Source organism: Mustelus asterias, chromosome 2 (genome assembly GCF_964213995.1).
Source record: "Mustelus asterias chromosome 2, sMusAst1.hap1.1, whole genome shotgun sequence".
NCBI classification, from domain to species: Eukaryota; Metazoa; Chordata; class Chondrichthyes; order Carcharhiniformes; family Triakidae; genus Mustelus; species Mustelus asterias.
In genome coordinates, this window is record NC_135802.1 from 93,184,269 (window position 1) to 93,200,629 (window position 16,361).

Consider the following 16,361-nt stretch of genomic DNA (forward strand, 5'->3'; position numbering starts at 1 on the left):
AAGTCCCGGTAGCATCCTAGTAAATCTTTTCTGCACTCTTTCTAGTTTAATAATATCCTTTCTATAATAGGGTTTAGATGATTTTTAAACATCCTGGTGTATCTGCCTTAAACAGGCAATACCTACCCTATGTATGCTCATGAGGAGTATAGTGTTTTGTATTCTTGGAGGATATTGAGCTGTTTTGCCTTGGGCAGGACCAGTCGGCATGGTTGGATAACATGGATGTGGCTTAACAATCAGTCCTCATGAGAGCAGGAATAATTTAATATGCCTTCTTTAGGAATAAAAACTGAGAGATATCCATTGGGCTGTCAACTTATTATTGTTAAGAATTGGGGAAAATTAAGATAAGAAAAAGTAAAAGCAGGGAGTTGATTAGAAGCAGACGGCTAGAGAAATGATGAGATGCGAATTAGCCTATCAGTGGAAAACAAGTATTTTACATATGTGATCAAAAGAAACAATGGGGCTCCAGAAGTGGTAACTTCAAAGTGGAGAGTTAAGAAAATTGACATGAACCTGCCAAAAGTCGGCTCCACAGGAAGTATAAAATCAAAGGGAAAGAAATTGTATAAATTTAGTGCAATAAAAAGAAAAAAGGGAGGGACAGCTAGCATTAGAACTGCAGCAAGTTGCACAATAGTCTTCTGAGAGAAGCAGGAAAAAAAAACAACCATTTTCTGCCTTCACTGAACCAGAAGACTATTTCCCAGACATGACCACCTCAACCTGGTTGTGGCAATTGCTTGCAGGATTTAGCTCATAGAGTTCCTTAATATTGGATGTTGTTTGAGAAAATTGGTGTCTCAGAATTCAGATAAAACATTGTCAGTTTTGGGGACCAAGGGATTGTTTCATGTAAAATTATGTGTGTATAGCCATTCTTAAGTGTTGTAGAGTATTATAATCCTTCTGGTGGTGTGTGTTTTTGTTTTTATTTTAAGTTAATAAATATTCTTTATTAATTGTTCACATAACAACTGGACTGTTTCCTCACTGGATTCGACTAAATTGGGCCCTAGTGTCAGGGGGATTAATGGGGTAAATGTGTGGAGTTACGGGAATAGGGCCTGGGTGGGATTGTGGTCAGTACAGACTAGATGGGCCGAATGGCCTCCTTCTGTACTGTAGGGATTCTATGATTCTATGCATCGTTCTGCACATAATAGCAAAAAAGACTCATATACAACTAAGAACCAATGTTTCAAGTTACTCTTTTGGGTTTTGTGATTTCCTCACATTTAACATCAGTGTGGTTCCTAACAGTTATCTCTTGTTATTATTTACCCCTGGTGTGAATTTGAAGGAGCATTTGGTTTCTAATTGGAAGTGAAATTGAGATTGAGACAATAACCATTGCCATAACATAAAGAATGATCAATTGTGCTACCCTCACAATTTTCTTTTCCTTATTTTGAAGGTTTGAGTTGTATTTAAGTAGTAAGGGTGAAAGAAACTTAGACAATTTATAGATTATCTTATGTTCTTCGATTTGCTTCAAAAATAAATTAATTTGGTGTCCTAAAGAAATAATTACTGAATATTTTACAGTTTCTTTTGTGCTGATGCAACTTCAGGTTCACATTGATCCATAAGTGGCAGCATAGTTCAAAAGCTAAGTCCCGATCTGACTCCAATACATTGCTTGGGCTTTATACCTTGTAGAGTGTAAGCTGGTTGGTGTGTGGAGCCAGCTTTGAAAGGCATAGATATGTGCAGAGCTCTCCCTTAGTGAGAAGACTGCAGCATTGCTAAAGATGCTTTGCATTTTTTAATCATATATTTGAGACATGCAATTTATTATATCCACAACATTGGAGGCTTTGTTGGTAAAGATTCTCAAAGTGTTGGTCCAATTGTTGGGATGTTTTTAATTAAATGTTAGCTTACCTGTTTGATAAATATACCAGAATATCGATAAGTAACTATGTTATAGGTATATAATCTGTTTTACAATATAGAAAGAATATTTGGTGCAATATCTTTTCTGCTACCAGATTACAGTTGATGACCATGATATACGGTCACTAAATATCAGGCATTTTCGAAAGATGATTGGTGTGGTTAGCCAAGAGCCTGTACTTTTTGCTACAACGATTGCTGAAAACATACGACTTGGATATGAAGATGCTACGGATTCGGAAATTGAGATGGCGACAAAAGAAGCAAACGCATATGATTTTATCATGAAACTTCCTGATGTAAGTTGTAAAACTGCAACCTTTAAAGAGCTGTTCACCACATCAAAAAAATGTCTGAAAACACTTCTAATTGCTCTGTACTTAGGGTCAGGGTTGTGTTGTATCCTGTAATTACACAAAATACAACACAATGAATCAATGTTACAGAGTATATGGCACAATGGCGATGGCAGTGATAATAACAATGTTTGCTGATTACTTTTATACAAAGGCACAATTGTACAAAAAAATCAAAGTGCCGAACGAGTGAGAAAGCGGAAGAATTTCAGACTTATTCTTTGGGCACCATTGAAAATTGCAATCTTATGGCATTTAGTGCATAAAAAGTGGCAGGATGTGATTCTCACCAGTAGGGGGATTTGGAGCTGGAGCTCGTCAGTGAAGACAGCTGCTGAGCTCTAGGGGCGCCATGGTGCAAGGGCCCTGTTCTCCCAGTTCAGTGGGAGATCTCCTGCCACCACCCCCCACCTGCCCCATGGGCATCGAGACCCCCCATGGACATTGTTCCATGCAGTGTTCCCTCCCTGACTCCCCAATCAACCCCCCTAGCAGAGTTCCTCCCTACCCCCGTGGAGCTCTCTACTTGTCTCCACAAGCCCCCACCCTCACCATCACTTCACCTTCTGGCTCCTCTCCACTCTGGCTCAGCCCCTTGGCGCAGCCCCAGCAGAGCTATGGTGCCCAGTGGGCAGTGCCAGGGTGTCCAATGGGCAGTGGCAGAATGCCTGTCGGGCATTGCCAGGCTGGCACTACCCCATGGCCACTGCCCAGCTCTGCTGCCAACCACCCAGGGGCATCTCAGCCAGTGAGGTGATACAGGTAAATAGAACATAGAAAAGCTACAGCACAAACAGGCCCTTCGCCGAACATGTCCCTACCTACTAGGCTTAGCTATAACCCTCTATCTTACTAACTTCCATGGACTTATCCAAAAGTCTCTTAAAAGACCCTATCGAATACGCCTCCACCACCACTACCGGCAGCTGATTCCACGCACCCACCATCTTCTGAGTGAAAAACTTACCCCTAACATCTCCTCTGTACCTACTCCCCAGCACCCTAAATCTGTGACCTCTTGTGGCAACCATTTCAGCCCTGGGCAAAAGCCTCTGAGAATTCACTCTATCAATACCCCTCAACATCTTATGCACCTCTATCAGGTCACCTCTCATCCTTCGCCTCTCCAAGGAGAAAAGACCTAGCTCTCTCAACGTATCCTCATAAGGCATGCCACCTAATCCAGGCAACATCCTTGTAAGTCACCTCTGCACCCTTTCTATGGCTTCCACATCCTTTCTGTAATGAGGCGACCAGAACTGGGCACAGTACTCCAGGTGGGGTCTGACCAGGGTCCTATACAGCTGCAGCATTATCTCCCGATTTCTAAACTCAATTCCTCTATTGATGAAGGCCAGTATTTCATACGCCTTCTTAACCACAGCCTCTACCTGCGACGCTGCTTTGAGCATCCTATGAACCCGGACCCCAAGATCCTTCTGATCTTCCACACTGCCAGGCGTCTTGCCCTTAATATTATATTCTTTCATCCTATTCGACCTGCCAAAATGAACCACCACACACTTATCTGGGTTGAAGTCCATCTGCCACTTCTCCGCCCAGTCTTGCATTATCTATGTCACGTTGCAATTGCTGAGATCCCTCTACACTATCCACAACACCACCAACCTTTGTGTCATCAGCAAACTTGCCAACCCATCCTTCCACTTCCTCATCCAGGTCCTTTATAAAAATCACAAAGAGCAAGGGTCCCAGAACAGATCCCTGGGGCACTCCACTGGTGACTGACCTCCATGCTGAAAAAGACCCATCTACAACCACTCTTTGCCTTCTGTGGGCAAGCCAGTGCTGAATCCACAAAGCAATGTCCCCTTGTATCCCCTTCACTTTCTCAATGAGCCTTGCATGGGGCACCTTCTCAAACGCCTTGCTGAAATCCATATAAACTGCATCTACCGCTCTTCCCTCGTCTATGTGTCTAGTCTTCCCTCGTCTATGTGTCTAGTCTTCCCTCGTCTATGTGTCTAGTGAGCCCGGACGATAGGGTCCAGAACATGCAAAGCAAGTCAGTAATGTTTAAATTGGCTTTGTGTACTTTTACTGGCAAAACAGTGCCAGTAAGATCGCGGGAGGCAAAATACCAGGTGTGCACCTGATTTTTTTGCCTCCTACCCAATCTTACACCTCACTTCGCCGAAAGTCTGGTGGAACAAGGTCGTAAGATCGTAACCATGTTTCCTTTGTAACATGGCTTGTGAAAAAACCTTTATTTGAAATTGTACAGAGGGGAGTAATCTGATCAATAGGATTTTTTTTAATAGATGACATAGACATAGGTTGGAACCTGCCCCCACAGGAGTGAGGAAGCTGGAGGTGCAGCAGAGAATTTTGTGGGTTGGTGTCGGGACCAATACCTGATGCCTGCCTCCACTAGAAGCAAGTTCAAGGCAGTTGGCACATGGTTGACATTCCCACGCCACCTCCACTTGAGTCCCTTCAGTGACCATTTAGTGACCACCTAAGGGTCTCTTCTTACCTCCACAACAATTTTCACTAATCTGTTCATGATCAAGGGCATTGATGTGGGGAAGGCTGCTGACCATCACTCCCCGTGCTTGCTGCTGAACACCCATGGCCTCCATCTCCCCATGATCACCACCACTGAGACCGCCCCCCCCCCCCCCATGCCCCCCACACCCCCCACCCCAAGCAACACTTAATTCTTTCCAGGGTTGTTCCGACACATCATATCCGTTGAGATGTTTGAAAGTAAAAGAAGATTCAGAGGCTTTTTTGCTAAGTACCATGTGAATAGGACAAGAATGTTCGAAAAACTGGATTTAGTAGACAATTTTGATTCTAATTGCTGATGATCATAATTTGAACTTGCTTGGAGACGTTAGCCAGAAAAGTGTAGCTTTAACATTAAAGTACTGATTAAATGCAGTTTTGAATGGAGTGGTATATGTAGTCAAATTTTCCCCATGGAGGTGAGAACCAGGAGTTTGGACAGTTTCCGGCTCTTGAATCTTCCTCCAGTGGGAAATTGATATAAATTAAGATTTTCACAGGGGCGAGAGCTTAACTAGCATGGAGACAGTTTCCGTGTCCAATACTGGTGTCGGGTGGATTCTCCAGCTTCAGAAAAGAAGCCAGTCACACCATGCTGTAAATAACTCTGTGGGTGGTTCAGCAAGAAAAGTTCCCTTTCTGACACTTTTCAAACAAAAGGCAGTCAGACCACAAGGTGAAAGATGTCCCTCTGCAAGGTGGTCTTTGGCTTCACTCCCACCCAAACAGCAGGTAGGCCTGTTAGGAGCATTGGCACCACAACCAGCTGCTCAGGGTCTGCCTCCAGGCAGTTGATCCACTCCCTGTCACGTTGGAAAACTCAATGTCGACTGGAGATCCCACTACCTACTTTTAACAAGGCTCTAAACCAGCCTAATTTCCTGCCTGCCTCATGGGGGTAGATGGCTTTCCCAGGCCCCAAATCCATGTCCTGACCTTGTAACTTTCAGGCTCAGTTTGCCTCTTCACCTCTTTAGTAACTATACTATTCAACAGTAAAATGAAGTATTCAATCTTCCTCTTCATCTTTTGTTGTACCACCATTATAGAGAGGACACCTTTGACAAAATATTCTTTGGCTTCTGACAAGTCAGAACAAGGAAGTGAATGAGTAGCATGGATCACAGGAGTGTGTTGATAAACACTACCCTTGGATCCAAATAAATTACTTTATAGTTTTTAACAGGCCAGAGTGGGCAGAATTTAATGTAGGCAAAAGGAGTCTCACCCACCAGATGGAAAGCTAACAAAAGTCCCATGTCACCTCTTTCTGGAAGGTCCGCCACATTAAGTGTCAATTAGGTACTTATCTGGGTAGCAGAGGGCCTTACCTGGATCCTGGGGATAAAAGTCCAATGAGAGGCCGTAGTTCTTCATTGCTCGACAGCACCACATGGGAGTCAGTGGCTGTTGCCAGTAATGTACCCAACTCAGGATCTCCAAGAGAATCAGACCACAGGTGAGTGATGGCAGGTATTGCTGGATGGGAATCATAGAGGAAGGGCTTCACCAGCAAGGGCAGTAAGATGGCTCTCAGCAACCCCACCACCCGTTTCCAATGCCTAGTCGCTCCATCTGGCACTGAGTGCTTTCGAATGAGGGACATCCCCTGGAAGCCCATAAGCAACACAGACAGTATTTATTTTTCAGGCTTCTAACTTGGCAATTCCCCCGAGGCCCTTAAGTGGTCGTTGATTACCCATTTGAGGATCTCAATTAGTAGCAGGGTGGGAAGGCCATCCATGAGCCTTCCCGCCATAGACTTAATTGGAGTGGAGGTAGGAAGGTGGCAGGATCTGCACTTGCCATTCTCCCACCTGATTGATTGCCCTCTGCCACCAACTGAGGAATGGAGGTGGGAAGATGCACAACAGAGCCTATTCAGAGGACTGATGGGTATGGGCATATAGCACTAAGAAGTGAGGCCATGGAGGGATTTGTAAACAATAATGAAGAGGATGCTAAATTCAGTATGTTGGAGGATAAGGAGCAATGGCTCTTAGCAGTGTAAGGAATGCTGAGCAGGAAGGACATTGTTTCACAGGAGAATGTTGGTGATGTTTTCAGCAAATTATAGTTTATGTAGGATGAAATATGAGAGGCAAGCATTGGTGAGTTCAAAAACTTGCTTCCACCCTTTGTTTCCTAATAGAACAAAGAATAATACAGCACAGGAACAGGCCCTTTGGCCCTCCAAGCCCGAGCCGCTCCCTGGTCCAAACTAGACCATTCTTTTGTATCCCTCCATTCCCACTCTGTTCATGTGGCTATCTAGATAAGTCTTAAACATTCCCAGTGTGTCCGCCTCCACCACCTTGCCTGGCAGCGCATTCCAGGCCCCCACCACCCTCTGTGTAAAATACGTCCTTCTGATATCCGTGTTAAACCTCCCCCCGCTCACCTTGAACCTATGACCCCTTGTGAATGTCACCACCGACCTGGGAAAAAGCTTCCCTCCGTTCACCCTATCTATGCCTTTCATAATTTTATACACCTCTATTAGGTCACCCCTCATCCTCCGTCTTTCCAGTGAGAACAACCCCAGTTTACCCAATCTCTCCTCATAACTAAGCCCTTCCATACCAGGCAACATCCTGGTAAACCTCCTCTGCACTCTCTCTAAAGCCTCCACGTCCTTCTGGTAGTGTGGCGACCAGAACTGGGCACGGTATTCCAAATGCGGCTGAACCAACGTTCTATACAACTGCAACATCAGACCCCAACTTTTATACTCTATGCCCCGTCCTATAAAGGCAAGCATGCCATATGCCTTATTCACTACCTTCTCCACCTGTGACGTCACCTTCAAGGATCTGTGGACTTGCACACCCAGGTCCCTCTGCGTATCTACATCCTTTATGGTTCTGCCATTTATCGTATAGCTCCTCCCTAGGTTAATTCTACCAAAATGCATCCCTTCACATTTATCTGGATTGAACTCCATCTGCCATTTCTTTGCCCAAATTTCCAGCCTATCTATATCCTTCTGTAGCCTCTGACAATGTTCCTCACTATCTGCAAGTCCAGCCATTTTCATGTCGTCCGCAAACTTACTGATCACCCCAGTTACACCTTCTTCCAGATCATTTATATAAATCACAAACAGCAGAGGTCCCAATACAGAGCCCTGTGGAACACCACTAGTCACAGGCATCCAGCCGGAAAAAGACCCTTCCACTACCACCCTCTGTCTTCTGTGACCAAGATGTGGAGATGCCGGCGTTGGACTGGGGTAAACACAGTAAGAAGTTTAACAACACCAGGTTAAAGTCCAACAGGTTTATTTGGTAGCAAAAGCCACACAAGCTTTCGGAGCTCTAAGCCCCTTCTTCAGGTGAGTGGGAATTCTGTTCACAAACAGAGCATATAAAGACACAAACTCAATTTACATGAATAATGGTTGGAATGCGAATACTTACAACTAATCAAGTCTTTAAGAAACAAAACAATGTGAGTGGCGAGAGCATCAAGACAGGCTAATTTGGTGTTGACGCACCTCCTGACGGCTTGGGCATACATGTCAAGTCGAGGGCAGCGGCCTTCCGGAGGAGTCCAATTCGACTCTTTCCTCTTCGGATGCACTGCGGATCTCTCTGTCGGCTGTTCCAGTTCATTGGCTGTCCCATTGTGTTCGTTGTTGGCCTCTTGGGGTTTGTGGAAGAACTCCCTCAGCCTCATTCACCTGATGAATTCCTCTGTGTCTGCTGCGAGACTGATGGGGTCTATTTTGGTGGTGGGGCAAAAATTAAGCCCTTGGCTGAGAACTTCGATTTCATCTGGTTGAAGTGTGTAGTCGGACAAGTTGACAATGGACTTCCCTGCAGTGGTACTGTTTTCTACTGTGGTACAGGGGGAGGCTTGGTTGCTGCTGGTGGAGATGCCGTCAGGAGGTGCGTCAACACCAAATTAGCCTGTCTTGATGCTCTCTCCACTCACATTGTTTTGTTTCTTAAAGACTTGATTAGTTGTAAGTATTCGCATTCCAACCATTATTCATGTAAATTGAGTTTGTGTCTTTATATGCTCTGTTTGTGAACAGAATTCCCACTCACCTGAAGAAGGGGCTTAGAGCTCCGAAAGCTTGTGTGGCATTTGCTACCAAATAAACCTGTTGGACTTTAACCTGGTGTTGTTAAACTTATTCTGTGACCAAGCCAGGAACAAAATCCAAACTGGCCAATACTGTTGCCCATCAGAATTCGCACCACTTTTCAATATGTACCATTCACCTACAAGAGCTACTGTAAAGAAAGTGGCCTTCCAAAAAGAACTCAAGTTTTATTGCTTCAAGACATCGACTATCATATCTACCTGTTGGTCTCAAATGGCTGCCCTCTGCTGTAAATTCCTGCCCTTTCACTTACCGGGCACCACAGCTGCTCCAATACTGGGATAACTGCTGAGCCTCTTTACGGTAATTGCCTCCCTCCTGGAATTCCAATGAGTTCAGGCATATAAGCTACTGATGCGAGGGGGGTCCTGATGCACCATTGTTATGGAGCTGTGCTCGTGTATTTTCAAACTGAATGCATTCACATGACCATAACCTGTGTAGCGGGGATCATGGACTCAAGTTCAAATGAGGAAAGGTAACCTGTTCTTATTTGACCATTAACAAATTGCCTGGGAAAACAAGAAGGTGGATGATGTGACCAATATCAGAAGTGAACAGGAAATGTTCGCCACAGAAAGGCGTGTGTGTTTGTGTGTGTCCAAGTCCGAGAGTCGTAGGGCCACAAAGAACAAATAGAACATATTTTATGGATAGTTTCATTTCCCTTCCTTCTCTACCTTGTCTCCATCTGCACCACTCAATGCACCACAAGGCCTACAGGATAATTGATTATTCTTCCATCAGGGTTAGGAAATGCCCAATCTCTGCTCAGCACAACCACTGCGACAGTGTAACTAAGATACTTTGCATGTCGATCCCCTGTGCAAGCGTTCACTGCAACACATAATTATTTCTTACTGTGGGCTGTAAATGACACTGCTGTCCTTAAAAGTGTTAACTGTATGAAACAAGGATTTCTAATTCATTTTTTGTACAGTGAAGAATTTATAGAATCAATATTTTTATGTTTCGTTGCAGAAATTCAACACCCTTGTTGGGCAGAGGGGAACACAGCTGAGTGGAGGACAGAAACAGAGAATTGCCATCGCCCGGGCTCTGGTGCGCAACCCGAAGATTCTCTTGTTAGATGAAGCCACTTCTGCCCTTGACACGGAGAGTGAAGCAGTGGTTCAAGCAGCATTGGATAAGGTAGATGACGATTCTAGTTAGCAAACACATATAATTGCACATATTAAGCAAAAGGAAAAAAAGTGTTATCATATGTTTATGGAATATGTGCAATTGTTCTGGAACTGCAGTTGGAGGAAATGCCTAATATTATTCAGGAAATAAATAAGCATTTACTTTTAAACACAGTGAAAATTCAAGAACCATTTTTTTATAAAGACGGGTAAAGGGCAGTTGTTCATCCAAGCTTACTCTGTCTTTGCATAGTGGAACCTCCATATACCATTTCCTCCATTTCCATCCCTTCAATTCAATGTCATGCAATCACCCGGGAAAGGCAAAAAAGGGACAGATGTACAGTATTTCACTGAGGTTTACCTGCTCAGCAGTTATCCCAGTATCGGAGCAACCAAAGTTACAGCAATCAAGATAACTTTTATGAAAATTCACCCCCTTTGTTTTGTTTGCTTTAAGGATGTGGGTGATGTTGAAATGGATGTGTTTTTTATCGCACAAGACCACAATGTCTTGTGGTGCAGTGGGTAGTGTCCCTGTCTCTGAGCCAGAAGGTTCAGGAGTCCCATTACAGGACTTGATGATTCCAGAAGGTGCATTCATAATGTACCAAAAAGGTTGACTGTCAACCTGTAAATCCTTCCAACATGCCCATGGGAGACAGAAAGAGTGAGAGAGACGCCAGGTCAGCCTTGGTTTATGTTAGGTGGCACCCTTCAAGCTTTAGCTTAGTTTGTTCCAGGAAAGGCAAGCTATGGAAAACAACGGTAAGCATGTGCTTTGTCTGCCTCATGCATCTCTAGATGTGGGAAGGCTTTTAAGTTGAAGTCTACTCTGAGAATCAAGTGCATTAAAGGGTTGAATATTCACAAGAGGGTGGGGGTGTCCCTTGAATGCCTGCCGTAACTGTGCAAACCTTTGAGGATCATCTGCAAATTTCTTGCACAAATTGTTTTTCATATCAAATCATAAAATCTTGCATAAGTAACTCAGTTAACTTGTGAAAAGCTGATAATTTGTCACTGAGCACCTTCTCTAATTTCCACAGGCAAGTAAAGGGCGTACTACGATCTTGATTGCGCATCGCCTATCCACTATCAGGACTGCAGACATGATAGCAAGCTTCCAAAATGGTGTTTTAGTGGAACAAGGAACACATGCAGAACTGATGCAGAAAAATGGAGTTTATCACTCACTTGTATTGGCACAGGTACCGTTTTCTTTATTGGGGGATATCCTAAGATAAAGTATAACAACTGTAACTGGAAAACATAAACGCTATCATATCTTTATACTATATGAAGAGCTTATAGAACAACATTTTCCAAAGCAGAGTTGGATCATTGGCAAATAATGCATAAGATGTCACCATTGGCAGGAGGACTGGAGATTTTGCCTATTCTCTCTCCCTGTAACATTATAGAAATTTTAATTTTACTTGAGCGTTTGGTTTATGGCAGTATAAATCAGATAAAATTTGCTACAGTATGAGCCAATTGGGTCAATATCAGTAAAGGTACCATATTGTTGCAGTACTTGTCATAAGATATGCTAATTCCACAATGTAAGTTGCATGTACGGTATTATTTTGTTACGATTTACACACCTTTCAGTATGATCAATGTGTATAAGATCGCCAGAGTGAATCACTTGCACAACATCATTTTAATGTGAATCATGTGTACAATACCACTGCAGTATGAATGCATGTACAAAAACACGACATAAACTTTGCCAGCAAAGCTGAAGCCCATGGAATAAAAGGGACAGCAACAGCATGGATATGAAGTTGGCCGAGTGACAAGAAACAGAGAATAACAATGAACCTTTTTTTCTGGACTGGGAGAAGACTGGGGATTTCTCAGGGATCATCACTTGGTCCATTGATTTTCTTGATATTTATATATTATAAGATAGGCATGGGTGCACAGGGCAGAATTTCAAAATTTAGATTTACATAACTAAGAATATTGTGAACTATATGGAGGATAGTAATAGACTTGAAGAGGACATAAGCAGGCTAATGGAATGGATGGACTCATAGCAGATGAAATTTGATGCAAAGAAGAGTGAAGTAAGGAAGAATAAGGAAAGACATTATAAAGTAAAAGGACATGATTCCAAAACTGGTCGGGGAATACAAGGGATTTGGGGATATATATATGCAGAAATTGTTGAAGGTGTCCAGATAGGTTGAGAACGTGGTTAAAAAGGCATAAAGCATCCTGAGCTGTATAAATAGAGGAATAAGAGTACAAAAACAAGGAAATTATGATGAACCTTTATAAAACATTGGATTGGTCTCAAACAGAATATTGTGTCCAGTTCTGGGTGCTACACTACACGGAGGAAGTGAAAGCTTTAGAGAGGGTGCAAAAAAGATTCACAAGAATGATTCCAGGATGGGGGACTTCAGTTACGTGGACAGTTTGGAGATGCTGGGGTTGTTCTTCTTAGAGAAAAATGATTGGGATGAGATTTGATAGAGATATTCAAAATCATAAAGAGTCTAGACAGAGTAGATACAAGAGAAATGGTTCCCATTGGCAGAAGTATGGAGAACTAGTGGACCCTGATTTAAGGAGAACGGCAAAAGAACCAACAGCGACATGAAGGAAAATGCTTTTTCATGGTAGGTGGTTAAGATCTGGAAGGCACTGCCTGAGAGTCAGCTGGAATCCAATTCAATCATGGCTTTCAAAAGAGAATTGACTAAGCTCCTGAAGAGAGAAAAATTGCAGGGTTATGGTGAATTGCAGCAGAGGAGGGACTAGCTGATTTGCTTTTGTGACCTCTTGCTATGCTAGAAACATCCTATGAGTACCATACAATATCACTATAGTATGCATACCTATATGATATCACTATAGTATGTGCACCTATATATGACTCTAGTATGTGTACCTATGCATCATCATGATAGTATGAGTACCAAATGATATCACTATAGTATGCGTACCTATATGATATTACTATAGTATGCATACCTAAATATCACTATTTGTATGCATACCTATATGATATCACTGCAGCATAGCTATGTGTAGAATATTACTGCAATTTACATCATGTGTTGCCGTATCACTATGGTAACATAAGAGCTCAGATTGATGAGATTGGTAATGTATACTATAAGTCTTGCCATCTGGCATGCTACTCTCACTACTTTGCTCCAATTTTGCCGGTTATCTAATTGAAATATACGACCATGAGCACCACAGCAATTCAGACACTCACTGCCACAATTCATCTCAAACTGGTGTCAGTTTGGTAGCCTCATTCAGAGAGGCCAAAATTAACCTGTGCGCAGTGTATCACTGAAGCAACAGGCTGTATTGTTAAGTAAAAATCAATACTGTTTAATTACTGTGTCATTATTTGGAAGTTAACTACTGAAATTTATATAACTGACCAGAAGGTTCTATGGAAAGTAATACCTTTACAGAGACATACTAATGTAGTTGAGAGCTAAGTATCAAAGGTGACTGACTGACTCACAATCTGGTTATCAGTCTTCAAAATTAATCTTCCCTTCTGTTCTGTAAAGATGGAGTCAATATTGCCAAACATTACAAAACCAAAACAGCGTGTTAAATTACAATGATTCACAATTAAATTATTTTAAGTGGAAATGGAATTGTTCAGAAGTTACTATTCAAATGATCTCCAAGCAGAGAAAAAATGCAACTTACTCTTGTCAGCTGGTAAATTTACGTTCCGATTAATTACAATAAATGATTTCTTGTTTCATATATCTAAAGACGTTTAAAAGTACAGAGGAAGTAGAAGGAACAGAAAATGAAACAGAACCGGATGAATCTGAGAGTGTTCTTCATCAGCGCACATTATCTAACAAATCGAGTACTAAAAGCAACACTCAGATTGAAACCAAAGTGGAGGAAAACCAGGCAGAGGTAATGTAATCTTAATCTTGCATTTACTCCCGGTCTTGCAAGTAAAGCAACTGTAATTTTTAAAAATCTGATCTTGCTCATTCCTACTCACTAAATTATTCTCCACTTCACGAGAGAAATGTTTTGATCAGCTAGTTGCCTGACATTTGCAGAAAATCTTCATGTTTCAGAGACTAAAGTAGAGAGAAATCGCTACCCACTTGTAGGGTTTCCATTTGCAAAACATGAAGTGTGAACTCACGGGTGCAACTACTTGAGAGCATAGAATTTAAGTGCAGGTTGGTGCATGAAGCGTGCACTGCCGGAGTTTAACCAGCACATGCCATGCAACTTGCCAGAGCAGGACATCCTATTGGCTAGTCGGCAGAGTTCTCCAGGGCCAGACAACCCTGTGGCAGCATGACTGTGCGTTGATTGCAGTAGTGAACCAAAGAGCTTTATTGATAACGAACCATTTCCTGAAGTAACGTGGGTCTGCCTGGCTCAGGTATCAGATTACCAGATCTCTCGGGACTTTTTTTGATATTCAGAGGAGTCAATTTGGAGCTGTCATGACACCACCTTATCTCCAAAAGTGCCCCAACTAACTCAACCCCTTCTCCACCTCAAAAAGGCATGTCACTAGTTGGTCAAGAGTTCTCAAGTAAAACACATCCCTATTCAAACTATTAAAATCTATAAGGGCAGATATTGAAGAGAACCTATACATTGTCTAATAGGTTTAGTGGGTTGATGAAGTAACCAGTATGACTGATACCCCTCCAGCGAGCAGCAACATACACAGAGCAAAAACTATGAGGAGTTCATTGGATTTTTGGCTTGAAGATTGAGGTACTATAGGGGGCTGCAGCTCAGTGGGATGGGAGACGCAAGCGGAGGCCGTTCAGCGGGCTCCCTGCTGGGTGCCACAGCCTCCACGCGTCTCCGGTCACTGGATTTCCGGTGCCATAAGGTCTGCACCAATTTCTGGCGTGGAGCAGTATAAAATATTAAAATGAGGATATGCACCTTATTAGCGGGCCCAGGACCGAAGTCTCCGGGCCCGCTAGTCTCTTTTGCACCTCCTGCCAGGAATGTTTCACCCCATTCGGGTTTGCAATAGCTCCGCACTAGCGTGGAGCTGGTGGCCCAACCCCACTGGAGTGAAGGAAGGGCATGGAGGCACCCCAGGAGGTCGGGGGTAAGGTGGACGCCCCCTGGGCATTGACAGCTTGGCAGTGCCAGCCTGGCCCCCTGGTCCTGCTCAAGGAGCAAAGTGGCAATGCCCGGGGGCACCTTGGCACTGCCCACTGGGCATTGGTGGTGGGGCCTATAGGGGAGGGGCCTCTGGGGGCAATCATGGGGATGGGGGGTCCTGCTGCCAAGCTGCACTAGGGCTTGGTGACAGAGGGAGGGAGGCCAGTGATCGGGGCTGACCGTCGGGGTGGGGGGTCGGCCTGTTGTTGGGGGGGGTGTCAGTCTGTGGGGGGTGGTGTCAGGGCTTGGGGGGGGGGGGGGAGATGGAGGCAGGTGGAGAAGGATCGAGGCTGGCCCAGAGATGTCGGTGGGGCCAGCAATCAGGGCATGAGAGGGTCGGAGGGGCAGCGTTGCGGGGTCATGCGATCCCGGGTCGGGCCAGTGATTGAGCTGGCCAATGATTAGGAGGCCGGCAGCGTGGGCTACTGCACATGTGTTGATCTCGGTGTGACAGATCGCGCATGCGCAGTGGCCCACAGCGCAATGCTGATGGCCTCTCCAGCGGGAACAGGCCCCACCCACTGATTTTTTTTCACGAGGTTCAGGCTCGTGCATTCTGCAGTGCACAGAGTGTGGGCGATTCATTTTGAAAATCCCGCTGAAAAAACCAGCAGGATTTACTCCAGTTTTTACGCGAATTCGATGCTTAGAATGCTTTTGGGAGAATTTCACCCATGATCTGTTCCCATCCATCTCAGAATGTCTGCAACCATGGACATTGTTACGTCCACCATTCTCCTCTAAAGCTGCTGTCCGGCTGGATAGAATGACCCTAGTTAGATTGAAGCGCTGATCATCTGATGGTTGGAATTTTATACTCCATCTTAAGTGTAATGCCATTTTTACTTTACATGATCTTATCTTCACTAGAAAGCTCTTCAAGCATGGTGGATTATGCATCTGACTAAATATTCCATTGACTCTCATGTTCCTAAGAACTTGACTGTGTTTAATTATTGTCCTTTTTCTAATAGGAAGAAAAACTACGCAGTGTTTCGTTTCTAAAACTTTTTAAACTGAATAAGTCGGAGTGGCCGTACATATTTTTGGGTCTCATAGGGGCGAGTATCAATGGAGCAATTCACCCTGCTTTTTGCATTATATTTGCAAAGATTATTAGTGTAAGTGTGTAATGCTTTTTAAGTATTTATTTTGGTTTCT

General features: G+C 43.7%; 1 protein-coding gene across 3 annotated transcripts in view; it reads left to right on the forward strand.

Moving 5' to 3' along the window:
- LOC144509744 (ATP-dependent translocase ABCB1-like) overlaps positions 1-16,361 on the forward strand; it is a 106,179-nt gene that overhangs the window by 50,052 nt on the left and 39,766 nt on the right. For all 3 annotated transcript variants that reach the window (XM_078238543.1, XM_078238528.1, XM_078238536.1), the window contains exons 13-17: positions 2,001-2,204; positions 9,886-10,056; positions 11,099-11,260; positions 13,812-13,964; positions 16,175-16,321. In XM_078238543.1, coding sequence (XP_078094669.1) covers positions 2,001-2,204; positions 9,886-10,056; positions 11,099-11,260; positions 13,812-13,964; positions 16,175-16,321 — 837 coding nt within the window. The remainder of the gene's footprint in view (positions 1-2,000; positions 2,205-9,885; positions 10,057-11,098; positions 11,261-13,811; positions 13,965-16,174; positions 16,322-16,361) is intronic.